At 38.2% G+C, this 23,374-nt stretch overlaps 1 protein-coding gene across 1 annotated transcript in view; it reads left to right on the top strand.

The window, feature by feature from the left end:
* ITPR2 (inositol 1,4,5-trisphosphate receptor type 2) overlaps nucleotides 1–23,374 on the top strand; it is a 534,949-nt gene that overhangs the window by 443,918 nt on the left and 67,657 nt on the right. The window contains exons 50-53 of the mRNA XM_081250074.1: nucleotides 5,032–5,196; nucleotides 8,439–8,634; nucleotides 12,912–13,004; nucleotides 23,102–23,232. Of these exons, the coding sequence (XP_081106200.1) occupies nucleotides 5,032–5,196; nucleotides 8,439–8,634; nucleotides 12,912–13,004; nucleotides 23,102–23,232 (585 nt within the window). The remainder of the gene's footprint in view (nucleotides 1–5,031; nucleotides 5,197–8,438; nucleotides 8,635–12,911; nucleotides 13,005–23,101; nucleotides 23,233–23,374) is intronic.

Below are 23,374 nucleotides of genomic sequence, written 5' to 3'. Positions count from 1 at the left end.
TAATAAGAACCTGCTGTATAAAATAAATTAAATTAAAAAAATAACTTCATAAGAGCAGCAAGTGTTATACTTTAATTTCTTCCTGAGAAGAAATCTACATGGAGATATAATTTTCTTATTAACTATGTGAATCTGTGGGTAGTCTAATAGCCTTCATAGCATAAAACACTCGTTTGCACAGCCCCCAAATGATACGTTATGATCTGCCTGTCCAGGGCATTTTGACCAAAGAAAATATTAGCTTTGATCTGGGACAAATTGAATGGAATAATTGTAATTTTGATATGATAGATATTGATAGAAGAGTTTTTACCTATAGTTTTGATACTGTACAGATTAATACAAACATTTTAGCAAATATCATTTACCTTAACATTTAACATAACAGGCTCATTACAGAACTGTCTATGGTTTACCATTTCCTAGGAGGTAGGAAAAAAAAGAAAACATAAATCAATCATGTTTGTCCCTTAGATTTTAACATATTTATTAACTTAAGTTACACTTAAAACTTTGCATTGTGTAACAGGTGGAACTATAATTGCTAAAGCGATAGGTATCAGAAACAGGAAAATATTGTCTACCTGAGAGTTAAGCCTTAATGAGCATCAGAATTCCAGACCTTAGGTAAATAGCAAGCCTCTGAATTTCCTTCTTCTCATCAGTTAAATGAAGATATTAAAACCTAGTCTGTCCTCATCCGGTTGTTGAGAAGATCAGTTCAGAAGATAGTGTGAAGATTTAGAAAAGAACAATAGCATGATAATGATAGCAGTAAAGGCTGCCGTTTACCGGTACCTAATACATGAAGTAGGATTTAATAGTAAAACATTGCTGTCATGATAGTAAAAGTGTTTGTATTTTGGTTCACAGGGACTTGTTTGTTTCTGACTCAGTGTCTTTCAAAGTGTTAAGCAAATACAGAAAGTCCTTTTTTTGGTAAAGGAATCAAGTGGGAGGAAAAACGTCAATCTATATTCTGAGCACTTAGTATTATCAGTTTCTGCTTATTATGATGCTTCATCTTTATCATCTTTGCTAGTTTCTAAAAAATTTGTATTTAGCTTGCAGCTTGCTTCTCTGTCTTGTCACAGGGGTTACCTCAATATTTGAGTTGTTTTTAAAAATTCAAATGTTCTTCTGTGTTATAAAAGCATATCTTATAACCCAGTACAGTTTTCTTCCCACATCTACATTACATTTTTAGTTATTGCTAATGAAAATTAACATTATTTTGGCAAATATAAACACATTTTGTCAGTTTGGGATCACTTAATATATTTTCATACCATTAAACTTATTTGTATATCTCATTTTAATAATGATAATATTAACCAGTTATATGGATGTTATATAATTTATTTAACCATTTCATTAATTCTTATTGTTTAGATTTTTAGATTTTTATAATAAATAATACGATAAACACCTGTGAAATATATTGAGTCAAAACATTCATATTCTTGTCCTTTCTTTCTCACACACACACGTACACACACACACACACTCCCTGTTTTTCATATAATACAGTCACTGATGCTCCCATTTCTGATATTCAGTTGCAGAAACAGAAAACTGCCCCAGTGCTGGGAGAATACTAGCATGTGTTGAATTTAGTAAGAGACAGTACAGTTTACACCACCCTTGTTTACTGTACTGTTTTGCTGGCAATTTAAAAGATTTCTTGGGTGATTTTGACTACATGACAATTTTGTCTCACGCTTTGACTGTAGAACCTTATCCTGCCCAAGATGTAACATCACTGAAATGGAGATTTTTGAATCAAATAATCTGATTTTTTAGTAAGAAGGTTGATGGTTGATGAATATATGATAATATAGTTAAACTGCAGTTCAAGACAATAAATTCAATTTTATTTTTTAATAAATAGTAGACAATCTTTTTTTGCTATAATTATTGTTGGAAAATAAATAGGAACAATGTAAGATGGGGATAGGATTATTGATCAGGGACATAGAACCAAATAAGACAAAAAGAATTATATAATGGCAGCTATAAATTTCTGTGATCACATAAAATAGAAAAATTTAAGGGACACCACATAAAATTCTAGAGCTGTGAGGCACCTTAAGGCTTATTCCCTTCTAGTCATTTCATTTTAGAAATGAGTGTATACATCCTATAGACACCAGGGGGATTTACCTAAGTAATTAGTGGCAGAGCCAAGACTGGAACCCTGATGGCCCAACTTCTAAGCCAGGGTCTTTCCACTATACTGCACTGTTTTAAAAAAAAGTCCTGCAAAGACATATCAATGAAATATAAAGTATCTATGAAAATATTACTATACTGTATAGTTAATTTACCTAGTTAAAATTAATGAATTTGTTTTAGTGTACATTGATTAACAAACGAACATTCATTTTTCTGTTTTGGAAGACCATCATTTGGATGATGTGTCAGTTTTAAAAGGCTGTACAGAGAGCTTACATTGCTGCCGTTTCCCTTCCCCACCTGCCACTTTTTCCCCCAACCTTCACACAATTTATCCCATTCTCAATGAAAAATATATCAAGGGCAGCTTTGAAGAATAGATGGAGAAAGAAAAAAATATAAGGGACGGTTGTGATCATTTATATTGGTATTTGTGTGCTGACTCGAGGGTCCTTCCAACACCAGTTCAGAAGATGGCCTTTTAACCACCTTGCTCAGTTCCCACACCCCCCGTTTACTGTTGCCCACATGAACGCTTGCCACAGAAGCAATGATTGCCTACGTAATGGTATTGACAAACGAAGGACTGGTTAGACAATGTCAAGTAAGTCATGACATGAAATGGGAGAATGTTTTTGTAACTTCTTCATTTCCATAAATATTCCCAGCTTTCATGGAAAATGCTCAATAAAACGAATTTGCAAATTTCAAGGTCATGCGGCAGGAGAAACCGGCGTTCAAGTTCTTTCCTACCCAAATCATTTATACTTACACTTATTTCTTCATGGTATGAATACTTCAAGATTAAAAGACAGCAGTTTCCTTGTTTCTGATCTGTGCAGAAATAGGTGGCTGCCACTACCAGCATTGGCTCCATCAAGAGAAAAGGAGCATATTCAGCAATATGAAGCTTTAGGTCAAGGTTCAAAAAAATTAACCTGAAGCAAATAAGGCAAATCTTTCTTTTTCATGGAAGAATGGCAGAGGCCCTTTTAGGCAGAAGTGTGTCCTTGCTTTTGCATTGTTTGAGAACTGAACTGTATTTCTCTTGAGAACCTGAAGTCAATGTATCCCTTTTCCTATAAGTATATAGGACTTATAGTTTTCCTGCATAATTTTTTTATGACTCAAAGACACAACATTTAAACAATTTGTCTTCAACATATAATTCATCCTTCTGAAAAGTCATAATTTTAATTTTATTTTTTATAGCACTTCTTATTTCCATTTCATATTGATGATATGGATGAATGAATTAAACTTGCTCTTGGATAGTAAACATAAAGACATCCATTAATACTGTAGCTATGTATTAATAGTAATGTAAAGGTATGATGATGTAACACTAAATAGTGAAGTAAGACTTTCTATTTAACATTATTCAAGTTAACAAGATAATGAAATTGATAATATCTATTATTGAGAGGATATTTAATTAACATGGGGCAAACTTAGGAAAGGTTTGAAGTTTTTAATTGCTATGTTGTTGATTTGGTTTGGTTATCTTCACAACATGCAATGATAAACCATTTCTCATTTTATCTGTATTGATTTGGATGGACTTCAGAAAGTGGAAGGGAAAGGTTTTTCCAACCTCTCAAATTTTACTTCTGCCCAAAGTGTTGTGCTCCTTCTTATGTTATTTAAAATCATTCCATAAGGCAGTTTCTTTCATATACATGGAGAAAAATCTATGATGTTGCAAAGAGCAAGCTGTCTTCCCAAAGTTAGGTTTGGACATATAAAAACAAATATGGTACCGTTGCCAAAGAACCTCAGTATAAATTTCTGTATTCTGTATTTAAATGTCTGTACTTAACCTTAAATTTCTCTATTTAAATGTATTTTTAATTTGAATACTCTACATCAGCGGTCCCCAACCTTTTTGGCACCAGGGACCGGTTTTGTGGAAGACACTTTTTCCACAGACCAGGGTTGCAGGGAATGGTTCAGGCGGTAATGGGAGTGGTGGGGAGCAATGGGGAGCGGCAGATGAAGCTTCCCTCGCTGGCCTGCCGCTCACCTCCTGCTGTGCCACCCGGTTCCTAACAGTCTGCAGACTGGTAGCAGTCCACAGCCTGGGGGTTGGGGACCCCTGCTCTGCATGGTACCAAGCATAATAAACACTCCAAAACATTTACTGAATAGTTACCATGCATAGAACTTAGAAGAAACATGCAAGTATTATATTTATTTTAATCTAGGTAGAGAAATATATTTATATTTTTATGAATGTAGAGTAAATTAAATACAAAAATAATTTTAAATGGCCTACTTGTTTAAAATAATATTCAGTAGAGAAAGTCCAGGATAAAAAAATCAAGGACAAATCTCTGGATGTTTTCTGAAAATATATTTTTCTATTTCATTTATAGTATAATAATAAAAACATTGCATTATTACTTTTAATATGGAAAATATAATGAGTAATATTTCAAGAGTCATTGTACTAAGGGCTTCATATGCATTATGAATTATTTAATTCCTTGAAGAGTTCTATGAGGTGGGAATTCCTTTATTCCAATTTTTGAGAAGAAACAACCAAGGCCTACAGTTGCATGGCCTAGGTAAGATAATAGTAGTGGGGAAACTAAGATTTAAATTCACGTCTGTCTTGATTGCAGAACTGGGGCTCTTAATCACTCTTCCTCTCTTTTCCTGGAACTGCAAAGAATACAGGGTTTGTCTGTATGGTGTTTACATGCAGATTTGTAAGCAGTGCTGAAAAATTACAAAATGAGAAATCATAAAAGAAAACCACAGACTTTGTGAATAATAGGTTTTGTCAATGACATGCTGTTTTTGTGAGTTTCAGAACAAATAAGACAGTAAAATCGAATCTTTTCCTCCCTTTAGCTTTGTAATAAAATAGTATTTCTGGTGAGTTTTGTTGGAAATCGTGGCACCTTCACCCGAGGATACCGAGCGGTCATCCTGGATATGGCCTTTCTCTACCATGTAACATATGTCCTGGTATGCATGCTGGGCCTCTTTGTCCACGAATTCTTCTATAGCTTCCTGGTGAGTACATCTCTATGTGGATAGTCACTGCTGAAAAAAATACATAGTGCTGCTGCTTCTTATGCTTCTTCCTTTGATTTTTTTTTTTTAAGCAGAGTCTGGCATTTAGGACAAATTATGTTATTTTTAGACTTGCCTAGGAAAATCATGCATTATTATTATTTTTAGTCTTTTTCTCTGAGAAACGACATAGGTGGTGCAATTCTTTATTTTCTCTCTGAGACCCACCTCTTGACCCAGGCTTTGTATAGCAGGCTGCTTTGGGTTTCAGCCAAGTCATATTTCCCTTAGAGATTCTTCAACAAGAAAAGGGATATACTTTCTTGGTACTGAATTCATTGCATTTATGTATAACAGCAAATATTTTGTGTATCTTTAGAATGGCATATAAATAAAATGAGGCGGAAAGCCAACTTAGCAAAAAGATGATGAGTTGTTTTAAGGGCAGTCTTATAGTTTTAGATTTAATATGTCATTGTTGTTAAGCTTATTTACATATATCTATTAATTAAGTGGATTTTTAGATTTCTTCTAAAGTTGCATTTTGGTTTTGGTTTTGTTTTTTTGCTGGTTATCAGTTTTCCTTGCTATATATATGTTCTATAGCCATAAACAAGGAGAGGAGTCAGTACAAGTATATGGTAATGTTTTGAAACTTAGAGCATTACCAGGTTAGCATCATGATGCCAGAGGAACAATTTATTTATATCTTCAGCTCATGGTTGGTATGCAGAGGAGAACACTACCCAATAAAATAATACCTGAAAACAAGCTGAAGATCTAAAAAACATTATGCTGACCTGGCTTGCTTGGGTCATGAGGGGCAAATTCATTGCCTCCTGCTTCCCTGTGACCTAGCTCACCCATGTAGGAAGATTAAGTAAGAAGCTAACTTCCTGTTTACCCTAAAACACTTGAAAGAGCCACAGTGAAGAGTGGATTTGTCCCTTATCAACATAAGGATACAAAATTATCTTCCAGGCAGCTAAGTTAGATTAGTATTCAGCCAGTTAAGTTAGATTAGTATTCAGCCATCAAAAGTAGACTTTTTTTCTGATCCAAGGATCCTACTGAATTCCTTCTTTGCTCTAATTCACCACAAAATTTGCATTTTTTAAAGTCTGCCTATGATAGGTAAAGGTCTATTATACCCAGCACTTTTCCCTGACTGTAATATGTAATATTTATTATAATGTTTTTGTGCTTCAATCTCCTTGTCTATAAAATGGATAGGGGTAATATGAGACTAGTAATATCAAGACCCATTAAAGAGATAATATGAAAAACATGTGAAATGATATATGTAAATCTTTGTTATTTAAGGAAAGGTTTTTGACAAAATAAAGGTGTATCTGAATTATTGTATGAGTTATTAATAGTAATGGTACTTTTAATTTATGTTAGCCTTAATTTCCAGTTGCATTTTTCTCTCATCTTTTTCAAATCATACAACACTTATGCTAATTTGTTTTCATTGGGTTGAGGATATATTCCATTTTCATGTTTAGAGGACTAGAAGAAAATTTTAATGGACATAATGTCAAAATGGTATTTAAATGTATTTTTTAAATATTTTTATGTTTTAAAAAATATGTGAATTTGCATTCCCAGTTGTGTCCACAAACGCCAATCCTTTAACCAGTAATAGAAACCACACTCTAGATTTTCCTTTGAGAAATAAACGGAAGGAACCGTTCACCTGTCCAACATCAATACCTTTGCATTCTCAAGATTCTGATTCCATGGGTATGGAATAGGGCCCAGGAATATGCATTTTCAGCAAGTATCCTATGGGCTTCTGAAAACTATAAACTTTCATAAACTATCCAGAAATGATCTGGAACCATTTCCAGACCTTTTCTTTAAGCCACTGTTCAGCTGAAGGAAAATCTCCTTTCTGTCAACTAAATGCTTAAATAAGTAAGTTAAATAAGCCAGGTCAGTAATTTGGAAGCTGAACTTGTGTTACTTAACTTGTCTTTAAGGAAGAATAAGGACTTTGTTTCTAAAGGTTGTATCTCCCTCCAGGAGATAAACAGATAGCAAAATAGTTAAACATATGTTTTTGTGTTTGACCATCAAAAAACATCAGTGTCCTAAGGTGAGCAAACAAGTTAATATATTTACAGCAATTATTTGCAAGACTATAGTTAAATTGGAAAGTAACTGTATAAGCCTCAAAACTCTGAAAAACAGAGTACAAGGCCCTGGTGTTTCTGAAGGGATGAACGACACTGGTATTAATCATTTCAAACAGCTCAGAAATTTTAATCACTCCCCATAGATAGCAGAAAACAAACCCCAGTTATTCCAATATCAAAAATACTATTCAGTTCCAAACTGATACTTACGCCTTCATTAAAGTAAATGTTAATATTGCTTTTAACCAACTTTTAATAATGAAACATGTAGTTGCGAATGTATAATTTCAACTTTAAATATAGCAATAAATAAAATTGTTCTTAAAGTTGACTGCAGATAGCAAACATATACCTAGGTTCTTGACTAGTGCATATGGATTGTCTACTACTAAACACAAAATGGATAATAACCCATTATTCATAGAGGAAGTGAATTAACACTTGTGAATTATAATTCTGTTAATACTTCTGTTCCCAAAAGTATATACTAAAGTAATAGGTTTTGCCCTCGATCTACCTGTTTAGTAAGAAAGATGTCTGCATTTCTCAAATATTTTAAATTTCATACCTTTTCTATTTTAGTGGGCTCATAAAATTGAATTCATGTCATTTCACCTCTCATCCCTATGTTAAACAACCGTTGAATGAATCCTTCAATTATTCATCACTTAGTTCCCTAATTCAGCATTCTCATGTTAGCCATTTTACATATTCTAGAAGCAACTACAGAATATCAGAAAGACTAAAAATAGGGAATAAGTAGCTAAGTTGGTTATGTATCATATTACAATTTTTCTAAATTCAAATTTGAAGCTATGCTATTACCATGTCTTAAAAAATTGATATTACATTGGTTATGAAACCAACAGATGCACATTATATATTGTGTTAGAATTATCTTTATTGAAAAGCAGTTTATTAACACATTCAAACTGGAGAAGAAATACATATTTTGGTTCATTTTTAAGTTGTTATTTATACTGTTATTCTCTCACAGATAAACTAAAATGGCCTGCATTTGTATTTGTGATTACCTTTGTATTTATTCACCCTTTGCTTCATTGCATTTTTTCCTTGTTTTTGTTCTCTTTGGTTTTGTAGCTTTTTGATTTAGTATATAGAGAAGAGACTCTGCTCAATGTCATAAAAAGTGTCACACGGAATGGCCGCTCCATTATTCTAACTGCAGTCCTCGCCCTCATCCTTGTCTACCTGTTTTCCATTATTGGATTCCTTTTTCTGAAGGATGACTTCACTATGGAGGTGGATAGGCTGAAAAACAGAACTCCCCTTACAGGTATTGCTGTTACCACTAAATGAGCTTGCTCTGATGGCGGCTCTGACTGGTACATCGCTTGCTAAGAGGATCACAGATGAATGATGATGGAGGCAATGTTTTCTTTCATTCCTTTGAAAACATTTTCTTGTTCACTAAGAGCTCATGAGTGTGAAATACCCCTACGCTGTATGTTAGCTGACAGTGTGCATAGGGAAATCTTCATACAAGAAACGTCACCTGAGCTCAGTCTCAGTGCAGAAGTTTCAACAGTGTTGACTGTACTCCCGGGGACAGTTGACAATTTTAGTGCAGAGTAATAGCTTTGGGATTCTTTCTCTTAGGGGATGTCTCCCCCAAGAACTTCCAGCATCATTCACAACCATTATTTCATACATGTTTGCTCACAGTGCATTATATTATACTTGAATAGTTGAAAAGCATAAATGCTTTGATTTGGAAACCATCAGATAGTCAGAAAATTTGCTATAGAAAAATGCTCAAAATATTTTCATTAAGGGACTCTGTCCGTGAATATGTGGCTGTCAGAATTTCTGTATGATATTTATTTTTATTGTCTGACTGGTTAGACATCACCCATTTATACTCGCTGTGATTCTTGTGGTATGAGGGGTGATTCTTTCCATCTTACTTTGGACTTTTTATTTATTATGCTCCCTAATGGTTTCTTATTTCCCCCTTTCCTACATTTTGTTGTTTTGGTTAAATTTTGTTCTTAAGTCTCTTTCCTCCTCTCCTGTGTTGCTGGATGGACATCGCAGTTCTGCACTTTGCTGATAGTTTCTCTGGGTGATTCCACTGCCTATGGGTTGCAGAGAAGGGAAACCACAAAATGACTCTCTCTTTCTTCAAACCATCAAATTTAAAAGTAGGATTTAATTAGTGGTGCTTTTAGAATATGGGATAATTAAGTGGCATTTAGATCTATTATTTAGTCTAAGTAATCAAGGCATGGAATAGAAACATCATATACATAGATTGAAAGTTATTAAACTTGAGACTGAATTTCAGACCTAGGTAGTAGTCTTTATTCACAGACACATGGTATATTTTCTGCTATGGCCTTTCTTTTTCTCCCTTAAATGTTACTTTTTCTAGAGTTTTTTAGGTGTAAATATTTGGAGGAAAAGCTCATGTATGTAAATACCCCCAAAACTCCACTTGTACTAAACTATCTGTGAATCATAAACTATCTGTTCTCAAAATTCTTTGTCTTAATTATTTACTAGGCATGATCACATTGAGTTATTCAGTACAGAGTGAGTCTGACACTGAAGCATCACAGTTTCTGAATCAAACGTGTACAGTCATTATTGTTTTATGAATCTTGTAGTAAATAATTTTAATTGTGTTGTTTAAAAAGTTAGTGTCCAGAGGAATGGATAAAGAAGATGTGGTACATACATAACAACAGAATATTACTTAGCCATAAAAAGGAATGAAATGGGGTCATTTGTAGAGATATAGATGGACCTAGAGACTGTCATACAGAGTGAAGTAGGTCAGAAAGAGAAAAACAAATATTGTATATTAATGCATATATGTGGAATCTGAAAAAATTGGTACAGGTAATCTTATTTACAAAGCAGAAATAGAGACAGAGATGTCGAGAACAAACGTATGGATACCAAGGGGGACGGGGGTGGGGGATGAATTGGGAGATTGGGATTGACATATATATACTACTGATACTATGTATAAAATAGATAACTAATGAGAACCTACTGTATAGCACAGGGAACTCAACCCCGTGCTCTGTGGTGACCTAAATGAGAAGGAGATCCAAAAAAGAGGGGATATATGTGTACCTATAGCTGATTCACTTTGCTGTACAGGATAAACTAACACAATATTGTAAAGCAACTATACTCCAATAAAAAAAAAGTAAGTTAGCGTCATTATATTATGAATATATTTTCTTTAGAAATATAAAAAAGTCTTCTTTCCTATCTTTTACAAAATAGGAAGCACGAAGACTAAAATGTCAAGATCTTCACTAAAAATATTTATACATATTTATATAAAAAGTTGTTAAACAAGAGAAAGCATTTGTAAATACTATAAAAATCTGGCATACAAGGACAGCTAACAAAGTTAAACTCTTGATTCTTCATAGACTGAGAGTTTTTGTTTCATAGAGAGTGTATGTGGTACCATGCCCTGGAAGAAGCACTCATATTTTCGTAACATTTTAAATTTAATTCCTAATACTATATATTATGTCTGTGGATATGTAGCATAAAGTTTATTCTTTCAATTACTGAAAACTATTTTCTCCCAAAGTTGAGTGAAATTATCAAGCATAACACATCTAGGAAGCAAGTGAAATGGGGAATGTAGAAGTACACAGTTCTTCAGTGAATGTGAAGAAATCAGTGAACAAAGAGAGGAGGGTGAGGTTCTAGAGCTGAGTGGCAGGTGCACCACAGGTGGTTATGACAGCAGAGGACCAATAATTTGCAAATGGCCTTGGGAGTTTAGGACAATGCATATCCCACCTCTGACACCAGTGGAATCTGACTCTGTAGATGCAGGAGCCTGCGCTTGACGGTGTTCAGGTGAATCCATGTCTTAGACAAGCCCAAGGAGTTGGCGGGAAGGTAGTGTTGACAAGCGGAGGTTCCAGTGTCTCTCCCACTGCCCCCTATTCCCCATCCTTAGTGCTGCCCTCCTGTTTCTACCCTCATTTCCTCTCCCCAGAAAACGGCAGAAACTTCCCAGGTGGTTCTCCCCCCCCCCGCCCCCCAATGCTCAGCCTCTCTTCTGCTTGTGCAAGTCACTCATTCCTACCACAGTTCTGATTCTGTGTCTTACGGGTTTGAAAACTTTGCTGGGCCCTGGGCTGGCTGTGGGATGCTTGGTTTAAAATCATTAGCCTAGAAGCTCTGCCTTGTCTGTGCCCTTGCTGGCCTCTGTACCTTTTGTCATAGGATTGTACCTGGAATTGCCCCCTTTACCCTCTACCTCATCTTCCTGTGTGTAAATCCTGTCTCCTCTAGATGGATCCTTCTCCAAAAACCTGTGTTTTTTCCTTTCTAGAATTCACCTCTCCCTCTCTGAACGCACTACCTCACTTTACGTGTACCCCACTCCCTCCATTCAACTATAATTATGTCTGTACCTCTCTGTATTTTCTAATCGATTGTGGGTTCTCCAAGGCCCTGACTCCGGGTCCTCAGAGCCTAGCACGAAGTCAGTAAATATTAATTAAGGGAATGGCTCCTGGGGAACACTCAGGAACCCCACCCCTCTGACCACGTGACGCTCACTCTACCCCGTGATAGACCCGTCCTTTCTGCCATGCTGCCCCAGTCAGGGTGCGGGGAGGTAAAGTTTGTGGCTTCTCTTCCTTGGGGACCCGAGCTCTCTCAGCTCCAGGGCTTGTGTTGGTGGCACCTCCAGGCCTGGTCTCTCTCTTCATCACACGTCCAAACTCCAGCCACCATTCCCCACTTCTGCCTTCACCTCATCAAACAATCAGGCCAACCTTGGTGGGTGCTGCCCTGAAATGCACTTGAATATTTCTTCCGTCTATAAAAATGAACTTAATCCTCTCCCTCCACCTTCTGGACTTTCCTTGGTGGCTCCGTGTGAAAAACAGGTTTGAGAGGAACGAAACTCTTCATGTTGTGTTTGTTACTAACAACAAAATTTGTCATATGAAACTTGTTTTACACAGATAAGAAGGTTACTATTTTCTTTTCTATCGGGGCCGGGGAGATAGGGGGTAAAGATGGATCCTTGGGGACTAAGGAAGGCAAGATTCTGAACAGGGATCTGGCAGACGATTCTTGCTTCCCTGAGATGTTTGATGTCCTCTTCCCGGGAACCCACCGTTCACTGTTAAGAGATGCCACCTCCTGCTTGCTGTACCTCAGCCATGGGCACCAGTGGCTGAGAGCTCAGGGTTACCAGCTACACGGGGGGAACATGTTTCTGGCATTTCCAAGCCAGAGCCCTGAATGCATCTGGCCATGGGAACATTGTTACACATGGTGGTTAGGACCTGCAGTATTATTAGTAGTTTATCTCAGCCACTTTAGAAAGATAGAAAAGGCTTTTCGTGGGTTGGCCCATGAACCTATTCTCTATTTATAAAATTGATTCAGTAGGCAAAAGTGTGTTCGGAATTCTACACTAACTTAACTAAAAACTTTAGGAGCACAGCTAATTTGGAGTAATAGCACCTTTTATTTATGTGCCTGTGTAATTTGTCTGCTCATTTCTTGTCACTTGCATATTTGTCTCTATACCATGTCTCCATTGTGTGTTCTCAGGTAGCAATGCAGTTTCTGCTATGACTTTCGCTTCAATCCTGGGAACATGTGAAAAGGACAACTGCTCACCCACAATGCCAGCTTCAAATACAGGTCTGTAAAAAAGGCTCTGGGACAGCATGAACTCAATACTTCTGAAGTTATGTTTATTTGATTAAAGTTATTATAGGTTAGAGAGTTGCTCTAAAAATTTCATGGTGAGTTGAAATAGAAGAATGGAGGGTAAAAGAACCTAAAAGTTTCAAACTAGAGAAAGGATTCTCATATCCGTCATTTTGTATCCTCACCCTGTTCCTTACGTTATTTCTAATCATGAGAATTTATCAAATTTACCCTGTGGTACATGCTGCTAAAAATTCTGTTACCATATTGCAAAACCATACCACACTAAGCAAGTCCCTTTCCACTGTATAGCCTTTAACTAAGAATATATTGCCTTTAACAGAAGAATCCATCCTTTAACACAGAATGGGAAAGCATGGGTTTAGAACTCAAAAAGCTTGGTTATAATCCCTGACCTGCCACTTTCTAGGTCTATGTCTTGCATATGTTATGCCAATTTCCTGGATCTTGTTCAGATGGCTTGTCCTGAAAGAGAGGAAGGAAGGAAGGGAGGGAGGGAGGGAGGGAGAGAGGGAGATCTATCTAGGTACATAGGTAGGTAGATAGATAGATAGATAGGGCATATGATACTTTCCCTGCCTCCAAAGGAACAAATGGAACATGCATATAAAAAGAATTTTTTAGACTCTAATCTGTTCTCGAAGGATGTGGCAGGAATTTGAAAACTATGGCATGTGTGAAATTTAATGAACTGTAGAAGGAATTAGTGATCTGTTTCCAGAAGCAGCAAAGATTTAGGGAGCATTTAGATATTTCAAGAGTTCTGTATATAAAAAAGGAATAGATTTAGTCTCTGTTTTGTCTACAGAGGGCAAAATCAGACTCAGAGAAAAGGAGGGAAACAAGAGTTAAGCACAGCATAAGGATGGATTTCCCCACTTCCATCTGGAAGCACGTTGTTCGGTCATAACGATAGAGCCTTTTTCCCCAAGTTGCCTTTTGCCCTAAGATGTTGGACTGTTGCTTCAAGTCCAATAAAAATGGACAGTCTCTTCTACTGACTAAATGTTTCATGCTCTATGACTTAAAGGGAGAATTAAACACATGCATATGTTCCATTTCCACGTCCCAGCAGCTCAGGCACTGTGAACAGCTAGCTGCCACTCAGGATTCTTTCCCCCCTGACCTCCTGGGTACCCAGTTCAGGCCTATAAACCACAAACCAGCTCCTTCTCTACTTGTGTAGCTTTACTGGACTCTGAAGTTTCTAAAATCCCGTTACATGCATCCTCTGGCTTATATACCTCCAATTTCTTCAGCTTCCTCACATATTACAGCGATGACTCTTCATGTAACACTCCAAGGCAAGAAGTTGAGTGGTGTGATCATGTTTAGGATAGAGCAGTTTGCAGTCACTCCCCACTCTTGACCCATATTTGACTGACTCTTGGCTAAAATGCTGTTCTTCACTGGTTCAGCTGTCAAGCCATAAATGCCTATTCTGTGCTCACATAATTGGGAGTTTGGGATTTCAAGTATAAAACCATGCATTTATGTCTATATATTTCTGCCAACCCATAATCCCAGGTTGTCCCAGTTTGTCCTGTGAATAGAGGAGGGGCTTCTTGACCAGATGATCTCTAGGTTTCAGGCCCCTTCCAGTGCTCACGTGCCATGAGGCTCATGGTACTTTTATGGATCCTGATTCTATTAAGCAGAATATTCATTCTCTCTCATGTCATCCTCAAGTTTGATAAGCTCTAGAACACGGGTTGGCAAACTTGGGCCGTGGGGAAATATGAATTGTCACCAGTTTCTGTACACCCCTCGGGCTAAGAATGGTTGCAGCTTCTTTTCATGTTTTTTTTTCTTTAAAAAGATACAATGGAGACTGTATGTGACCCACAAAGCCTAAAATATTTACCATCTGGCTCTTAATAGAAAAAAAAATTTTGCCAACCTCAAAAGATTTTCATTAAGGATGCTAGAAATGCTGCATGGGGACAGTGCTAAGGACAGAGTCCATTGGTGTGTGGCCACCAGAAACATGCTTTCAGATTAACATAGTCATGTTTTGTGCATTATTCACCCACAAAGAAATCGGCCTTAACTAAACTACCATTTATCCCATGTTCCTCCTTCTTTTAAAAAATATCTCATGAGGCTCCTTCTCAAAGCCTCCTTGCCAAAGCCCAGATACATAATGTTTGCCAATATTCCCAATGTGAGGTTCGTCTGAACCCATACTGGCTTCTCTTGATCCTGACTCCTTCCCACACTATCCCTTTAATGACATATCTTATCTGGGGGAGCAGATCAATCTCATTTGTCAGCGGTTTGCGGAATTTGTCATAATCTCAGATTCAGATCTGCAGATGTTTCACTCTTCTTCCCATTTTCCATGATTCAAAAAAGCACAGAGAGCTATTTCAAAACCTCAGACATAGTTTAAGTAGCTGGCTAGAATTAAATAGCTCTTAGGATCTGTTGGCCACCTTGAATGTCAATTTATTGTTATAAGTACTTATCTCTTTTTAAATTCAACATTCTTTCTCTGTGACAGAGTATGAAAAAGAGTATGTTAAAAATTTTCCTTTCTTGTTAGCATGAGCATTTTAACAACATGGTCCCAAGCAGAGTAACCCTGTTTCTGCCTTGCTCTTCTAAAAATTATTTCCTTTTTTTAAAAAACAAATACACTGCAACAGTGGTTTGATTTTAAGAGCAAAATGTTGGTTTGCCAGTGAATCAAAAACAAAGCTAGTGTTCCTCCTGCCAGAGTCTATAAAGGTGGCTGACCCAGGGGTCCAGCACAGCAGCTGAGCCAGCAGTGCTCATCCACCCCTCGGCATCCAGAAGCCCTAAGGTACAGTGAGGGAGCTGCTGAAGCCCCCTCTCCGAGAATGAGAGCCTCTAGGTCATACACGTATGGACATATCCCAGGAGGTTGCCACCCAACTCTGTGCAAGTCTGCAAAGCTTAGGCTTTATACAATTTCCCAGGCATTGTTGTAGATGCTCAACCAGGTATTCTAGTGTAATTGTTTCATACAGTCTTACTCATTGTGACATTTTGATCTTAACATTTAACAGAACGAAGTGAGTGTTTTTGTAAAATAGGAATTAAGTCAGATCAGTACAAATCCTCAATGATGATGACGATGATGATATTCATAATTATAAAAACTCTGTGTATTCATTCATTCATTCATTCCTACAGCATTATTTGTTGAGCCGCTACTATGGGCCAGCCACCATATTCAAGACAGTGTTGAATAAAGAGATAATCCTGGACATTATGAAACTATAAAATAGTGAGGGAAGCATAAAAAGTTACAAAATACGGTACTGCAAGTGGTGCTATGATAGGTAATCACAGGAGAGCGTAGCTGTAGATAAACAGAGAGGCCCTTCTGGGGAGGGATTATTTAAACTGAGACTTGGAGGGTGAAAGGCCAAGAGAAAGAAGGAGCCGTTCTGGGCACAGGGAACAGCATGAGTGAAGACCCTGAAGCATGTCCAAGGATAGAGAGATGCTGCTAACTATCCTCATATTATAGGTAAAAACACTGAAGGACAGAGACATTACGTTCACAGCTAGTAAATCAATCTAGATCTCTGATTCCAAGGCCTGTGCTCCAACCTTCTAAATTATATTGCCTCCTCATTAAAGGATTAATCTCTATAAATTATTTCTTTCCTAACCAAAATTTAGAGATGGTTAAAATTCTGCCTAATGTTGCCTTCCTCATAGAATGCTTGGAATGCTTGTTCTTTATGCGTATTGTCTTCTGAAGGCAATTTCTTAAAAAAAAGTAAATCTTCTCTATTATGTATTTATCAGCTGGAGTTGATTCTCTCCCCTCTTCCCCAGACATTTGGTAATGTCTGGAGACATTTTTGGTTGTCCTAATTCTAGGAGAAGTTTTACTAGCATCTAGCAAACGAGTAGGGGCCAGGGATGCTGCTAAACATCTCACAATGCAGAGGACAACTCCCCCCACCAACCAAGAATTATCCAGCCCCAAATGTGTACAGTGTTGAGGCTGAGAAAGTCCGTTCTGTCACAAAGTCTGTTTGGATATTGGTTTATACCTCCGCATGCAAACGCATTAAAGACTTCCCATAATACTGCTATCACCTGTCATTTTCACCTAATACATTACACAAAGAACAGAACTTCCCTTTTCCCTGTGGACAAAAGGGGACAATTCTTCCAGGTGTATTGCCCCAGTGGCAACGTCTGCATTTTTTTTTTAGGCTGACCTGAACTGGGAGCTGTGGGTATGATTTTGCAGGGAAAGCTCCCAGAGTAAGGAGGAAAGAATCCTGGAGGGATTTCAGCACTGCAGGTGCTAGTGACAGAGACGCTGGTGGGATCCAGAGATGGTGGTAGTAGCTTTTCACGATTAGGGATCATTTGTAAATCAGTATTAAAAACTACAGGAAAGCCTGTATTAATCTGCTCTTTCTTCTGTGACCTTCTTACATTTGACATGGTAAGTGATAAAATCCATTTGATTGAAAACTCTGCGGATCTGACCTTGTAACCCCTGCCACCTTTAAATCTTGGCCACGTGTGTCTAACTGCAAAAGTAGAACGAAAGCCAGAACCTGGTGTTTGTGGGCCAGCGTGTGTCACTTAGATGTTAAAATAACTTTGCTGTGTCTAAGACCAGGATGAAATTTTTTTTAATTTATTGATTTTATTTACATTTTATTTTTTGGCTGCGTTGGGTCTTCGTTGCTGCGTGCGGGTAAGCGGGGGCTACTCTTCATTGTGGTGCGCAGGCTTCTCATTGCGGTGGCTTCTCTTGTTGCCGAGCACGGGCTGTAGGCTCACGGGCTTCAGTAGTTGTGGCACGCGGGCTCAGTAGTTGTGGCTCTTGGGCTCTAGAGCATAGGCTCTGTAGTTGTGGCGCACGGGCTTAGTTGCTCCATGGCATGTGGGATCTTCCCGGACCAGGGCTCGAACCCATGTCTCTTGCATTGGCAGGCGGATTCTTAACCACTGTGCCACCAGGGAAGCCCCAGGATGAAATTTGAATTTGCAAGCCCTAGCGTGCATTTGTGAAGGCCTTGGTTTGTTACCTAGTGGACAGCAGGTCCACATTACAGAGGGTCCAGACACGCGCAGTGGCATGATAACAAGCCTCGGGGAGTGGAAGGCTGAGCAGACAGCTGCTGCGGAGGCTCCATAGGTGCAGGTAGAGTCATCCTCCCAGAGGCAGCGAATTCTCATGGCAACTGGCAACTGACTGCAGTTGAATAAAAAAACAGAAATCTTTTATTTCATTTGCTGCAGACCTCCCTGACGTCCAAGACAAAAATGTTCTCCTAAAAAAAAAAAAAAACCCAAAACTGATTTTCTAGAAAAGTAAGGCTTTTTTGAGGCAAAAAAAAAAATTATTTGCAATTATTTTCCAAGTAAAAATCATTTGAATGTACAGGAAAAAAGAGGTTTACAGATGTCCGACATTTATGAGTTATTCAAATTGAATATATTTTGGTATTTTACTTTAATAGAAAAGATTGATGTGTAGCAGAACCCGTCCGTCTTTATGTCACTCTACCTTTGGCTTCCTACTGGGTGCCCTGTGTTTTTAATTTTTTTTTCCTAAAGTTTTTTAAAATCAGCAATTCCATATTGAGGTGATTGTGATTAAAGGTTAAGGCCAAGAAACAAGAGGTTCTCAGTTGTATCCAGAATTTCAAATATGTCTCAATGACAATCTATTGCTTCTAAGAAACCATTAAAAATGGAATAATTTAATGGTCAAAGCAGAAAAAAACTGGCATTAATAAATACTTTTATTCATGCATGTCCAGAAAAATTTATAGACTAACACCTCAGATCAGGGGGAAGTCTTTCAGAGTCAATAGAATATATTTTTATTCCTTTCCTCATATGAAACACCCCCATTATGAATTAAGAAAAAATCCTTTCTAATACTCCTAAACTGAAAATGAGGATAACTTAACCTCATATTGTTTAAGTATAGAATTTGTTGGTTATATTAAAACTATAACTTTGCATGAGATTTGACAGCCATCTATCAATAATAATGCTAATTATGATACTTGGAATTTACTACACCCTAAATATATGCCAAGCAATGTTTTAAGTTCTTTACATGAATATACTTAGTTCTTTTAAAATGTCTCCCCATTAAAGTCTATGTCCACTCATTCTTCCTTTATGCATGTAAACAAGGGCGTGTCCCTCACTTCTTTTATAACCCCTTTGCCACCATTATCTAGATCATTATTCTTGCACCTGAAATCTTTTCCTTGCTACCATCTGTTCTCTTTCTTCTTATACACACTCTTGGGTGTCTTCTGCATTCTCTTATCCCCCCAAACTAATATCCTATTAATCTCCTTCCTTTCAGTACTAAATTTTTCTATAAAACAGTTGACCTACACTCTCTCCTTCACCTTCTGAATCAACTATCTTCTCTTAAACTATTTGCCCTCTTCCTATGACATCTTCCTGTGCTTTTCCTGATGACCTAATTGTTAAATCCAGTGACCTTTTCTTGTTTCTCATTGCCTTTGACCCTTCTGTACTTCTGATGTTTTTTGATACTCTCTTCATCTTTAAAGTATTGTCTTCCTTAATTCTGGATCCCAGTACTCTCCCAGCTCTGGTCCTCTCTAGCCTTTTAAAAGTCTTCTCGTCCGATAAACGTAAAAATCATCTGAGATTCTTTCCTTGTCTTCCTCAAAGCCCCGGCATCCAGTTCTTCCTTCCAAATGGTCCGTTTCTGTGGTTTAGCAAGACCCTCCTTTCCCGGGTCACCGCTGGCTGGAAGCTTCCGTCTGACACTTCACGTTGCCGTCTCCTTCATACCGAGTCCCGTCAGCTCCCGATCTTTCATCCTTTCCATTCTCACACCCATTACTCTGGTGGAGGCTCATGGCACATCATGCCTGAATTATTGCAACTGCCTCCTAAGAGGTCTTTCTACCTCCAGTTATTCTCTCCTCCTCAATTTACCCACTATATCACCACTAGGCTACTTGTCAGAAGTCACTGCTTTGAATATGTCCTTCCCTACCCACAACTCAAGATGTCCACGATGCCCCATTACCTGCCAACTAAAATCCAAACTCCCTAGAGCTTTTCAGAGAGCTGCCAGTTTATCTCCAGCCATATCTTACACTCCTCTGCATACTGGTATTATTGGCTCTTCATCATATAAGCAATTTTTTTTAATTCTGGGGCTCTCTGCCCGTGACACGTGAAATGCCTATCTACTGCTGTCTTAGTCCATTGAGGGACTCCCCTCCCATTATCCTTGGTATTAAAAGTTCTCTCTCTATTCTGATCTCTTTGCACTGCTCTTGTGGCTTTTATCGTGTGTTCATTTGTCTTGTTATTTAAGTTCATGTTTTATCTCATACTGCTTTGCCAACTAGATGCTAAATCACCTTTCTTCTGTTTAAAATTCTCCAGTGACTCCCCATAGCTTTCAGGATAAAATTTAAACTCTGTAGCTTGGTGTATGATTCTCTCCATAATCTGGCCCCTACCTACTTCTCTTCTTACAGCTCCCGCACTCATCTGCATACCCCAGAGGCCCTGGCATCCCAATCCACCTGCCGTTCCCCAGACACTCCAGATGTTTCTTCATGCCTGTTTGCCTTCGCTCATCCCATTTTATCTGCCTGGAATGTCTTCACTGATCTTACTGGCCAACCATGCCCCCTTGCAATATTCAGCCCAGGTGCCCCGTCCTTTAGGATGCTGCCCCCGACACCCCAGCCCATGAGATGCTCATCCATCCTGCCTCCTTAGTACCCATGGTACTGCACTGCCTTTGTTCATCTGCTACCCACATTTCCTAGGGGACCATAAGTTTCCTGGGGGCTGCAGCACTTTCATCTTCCCACTTGTATTTCTAGCACCTAACGCAAGGGCTCTTGATATATTGAAATGAAGCAGGTTTGGCATGGGGAAACCTGGTTATGTAGGTAGGTCTCCACAAGGTGGCATTTATTTAGGTGAATTCATCGTGACTCAGGGCCTGGCTCTCAGCCTGAAGGCCTGGGAACTTGGCTTAACATATTATGAGTAGATCCGTCTCACAAAGGTAAAACCTTATTAACCAAGCTCCTAGAGGCTACTGTGTAAAACTGGCATGCCCAAGCACTAGTTATGGAGTGAGTGGACTGGACTATGGCTGGCATTGACCCTGACCTGGGCACTCTCCCCATGTTTACATGTCACACAGAAAGCCAATTCTCTTTATGTATTTGCAGCCAATCTATTTTATTTCACAATGGCTAATCATGTGAATTGTGTGTGGATTTTACTAGCTCACCTCTTATTAAAGAGCAAACAACCTCACTTCTGAATTATTGGGGAGAGATGGGAGCACTTTCCTGTAGCTTCCGTAAACTGATTAATCTGGCACTTAATAAGTCTTTAGTAAACATTGGTGTCATATGACCAGGTAGTTGCTGATTAAATAAATGAACGCAGATCCTGCCACTAGATAGAAGACTGATTGAAAGTCTAGCCGTGGGAAAGTAGTATATAGACATACTGCACGTGACTGCATTGCTGGAAAGCCATATTCCTCTTCAAAAATTCCTTTAACTCTCTTACACGTTTCTAACTATTTTCTTCTCATTCTTCCTAGCCATCACCACCACCAGGTGTCGGGGACCTAACCAAGCACTTTGCAGACTGAGCTTTCTCACTGTCTTCTCTGCCTTTCTTGCCTCTTCTGCTGTTCTGACTGCTGGCACCACAAGCTTTACTTCTTCCTCATTTCTCCTGTCTCCAAAAGTGGTTTTATTTCTTCTGCTTTCCAAGTCAGAATGTGCCTTGGTGCTCACCTCTACGGTAAGTGGTCCAGCACAGACTCTGCTGATATCTTTGATGCTGCATTTGATGCTTGCCCATCTCTGACTTCCGCCCTCCTCTTGAGGAGTATGTTTTAGAAAGAAGCAGCTCTGAATAAAGGGGAAATGCCAGATCCCTCGTCCATGTGATGTTAAAGTCAGCTTACAAGAAGAAAATCAACCTTTTCATAACAAAGTACCAGACAGGCTATTTGTAGTGGATCAGGTACACAAAATTGTCAATAGAAGGATTCTTTTTCTTTTTCCTTTGGTGGTGGTTGTTTTCACATTCACGCCGTGACATGCAGACTGGCTACACCGTTCCAAAATTCAGTGCCACTATGGTTCTTTAATCTTGTAACAAGAAAAGTACATTCCTGCTTACTTAATTTAGGAAATCCTGATTCTAGTATCCAAGTTGGTGTGAATTTTTTATTATTTTAAATGACTGAGAGATTACTACCATATTTGGTAACTTTATCTTTAAACAAAATAAGACTAGGAATTTTTCTGTCACATAATATTTTTTTATCTCTCTCCGTTTGTCCCTAAGTATTTTCACATAAACACGTTCACATAAAATAAATTATTTACATGAAATAAATTGTTTACATAAATGCATCGTGCCTCTTATCTGTAGCTCCATGCTGGTCATTCAGAAAGCTTAGACACTTACTAGAGAAATGAAATAGTATTTGCCCCAATTTGTGAGCCCTTAACTTACTATGGGTATGCCAACCTCTGTACAAAGTGTTTTACATACCTTAAATATAATCCTTAAATAACCCTCTGAAGGGTTTAATCCTTAAACAGACCTCCCCATTTTACAGATGAGGATGTTGAGATTAAGTAACTTGCCCAAGTCCCAGTTCTGGAACAGAGTAGAATTTAAAGCTGGGTTCACCTAGCTTCCTTGTACAAGCTCTTTCCCCCCCCCCCGCAATACTTTTGCTTCCTGGGTGAGTTGACTGTGTTTTCAGAAGGTCTCACTGAAATCTCCCCACATCACGACAGTGTGCAATGAATATTAGCTTTCTTATATTCTGTCCTTTTCCACCGATGGAAGAAAAAATGATTTGGGGATATTATATGCGTGCTCTATGAGTCTGTGTCAGTCACGGGCTTCACGGGCTGCCGCATGGAAAATAACGTGTTATATCCCTTCAGAAAACTGTGTCCTGACACAGTTATAAAGCAATAGATCTTTGACAGTACATAAGAGTGTGTTTTAAAAGCATGAGGTTGCTGTACTGTTTGACTTGTTTGTTTTTGTAGCTGCTGAGGAATATGAAGATGGAATTGAAAGAATGTGTGACACCCTCCTTATGTGCATTGTGACTGTCCTGAACCAGGGCCTCAGGAACGGCGGCGGCGTGGGAGATGTGCTGAGAAGACCCTCAAAAGAAGTAAAAGCTGGAGAAAAATGGTTTTTCAAGAAGCACATGATCTTGTTTTAACCTTTCTTAACAGCATTTACAATATGGTTTTTGTTTTCAGGGTACTGTATGTTCTGTTGTTTGCTTTAACAGTATCACGGTGGCCATTGAA

Source organism: Mesoplodon bidens (assembly GCF_964165515.1).
Source record: "Mesoplodon bidens genome assembly, chromosome: 11".
NCBI lineage: Eukaryota > Metazoa > Chordata > Mammalia > Artiodactyla > Ziphiidae > Mesoplodon > Mesoplodon bidens.
This window is presented reverse-complemented; position numbering and strand designations above follow the sequence as displayed.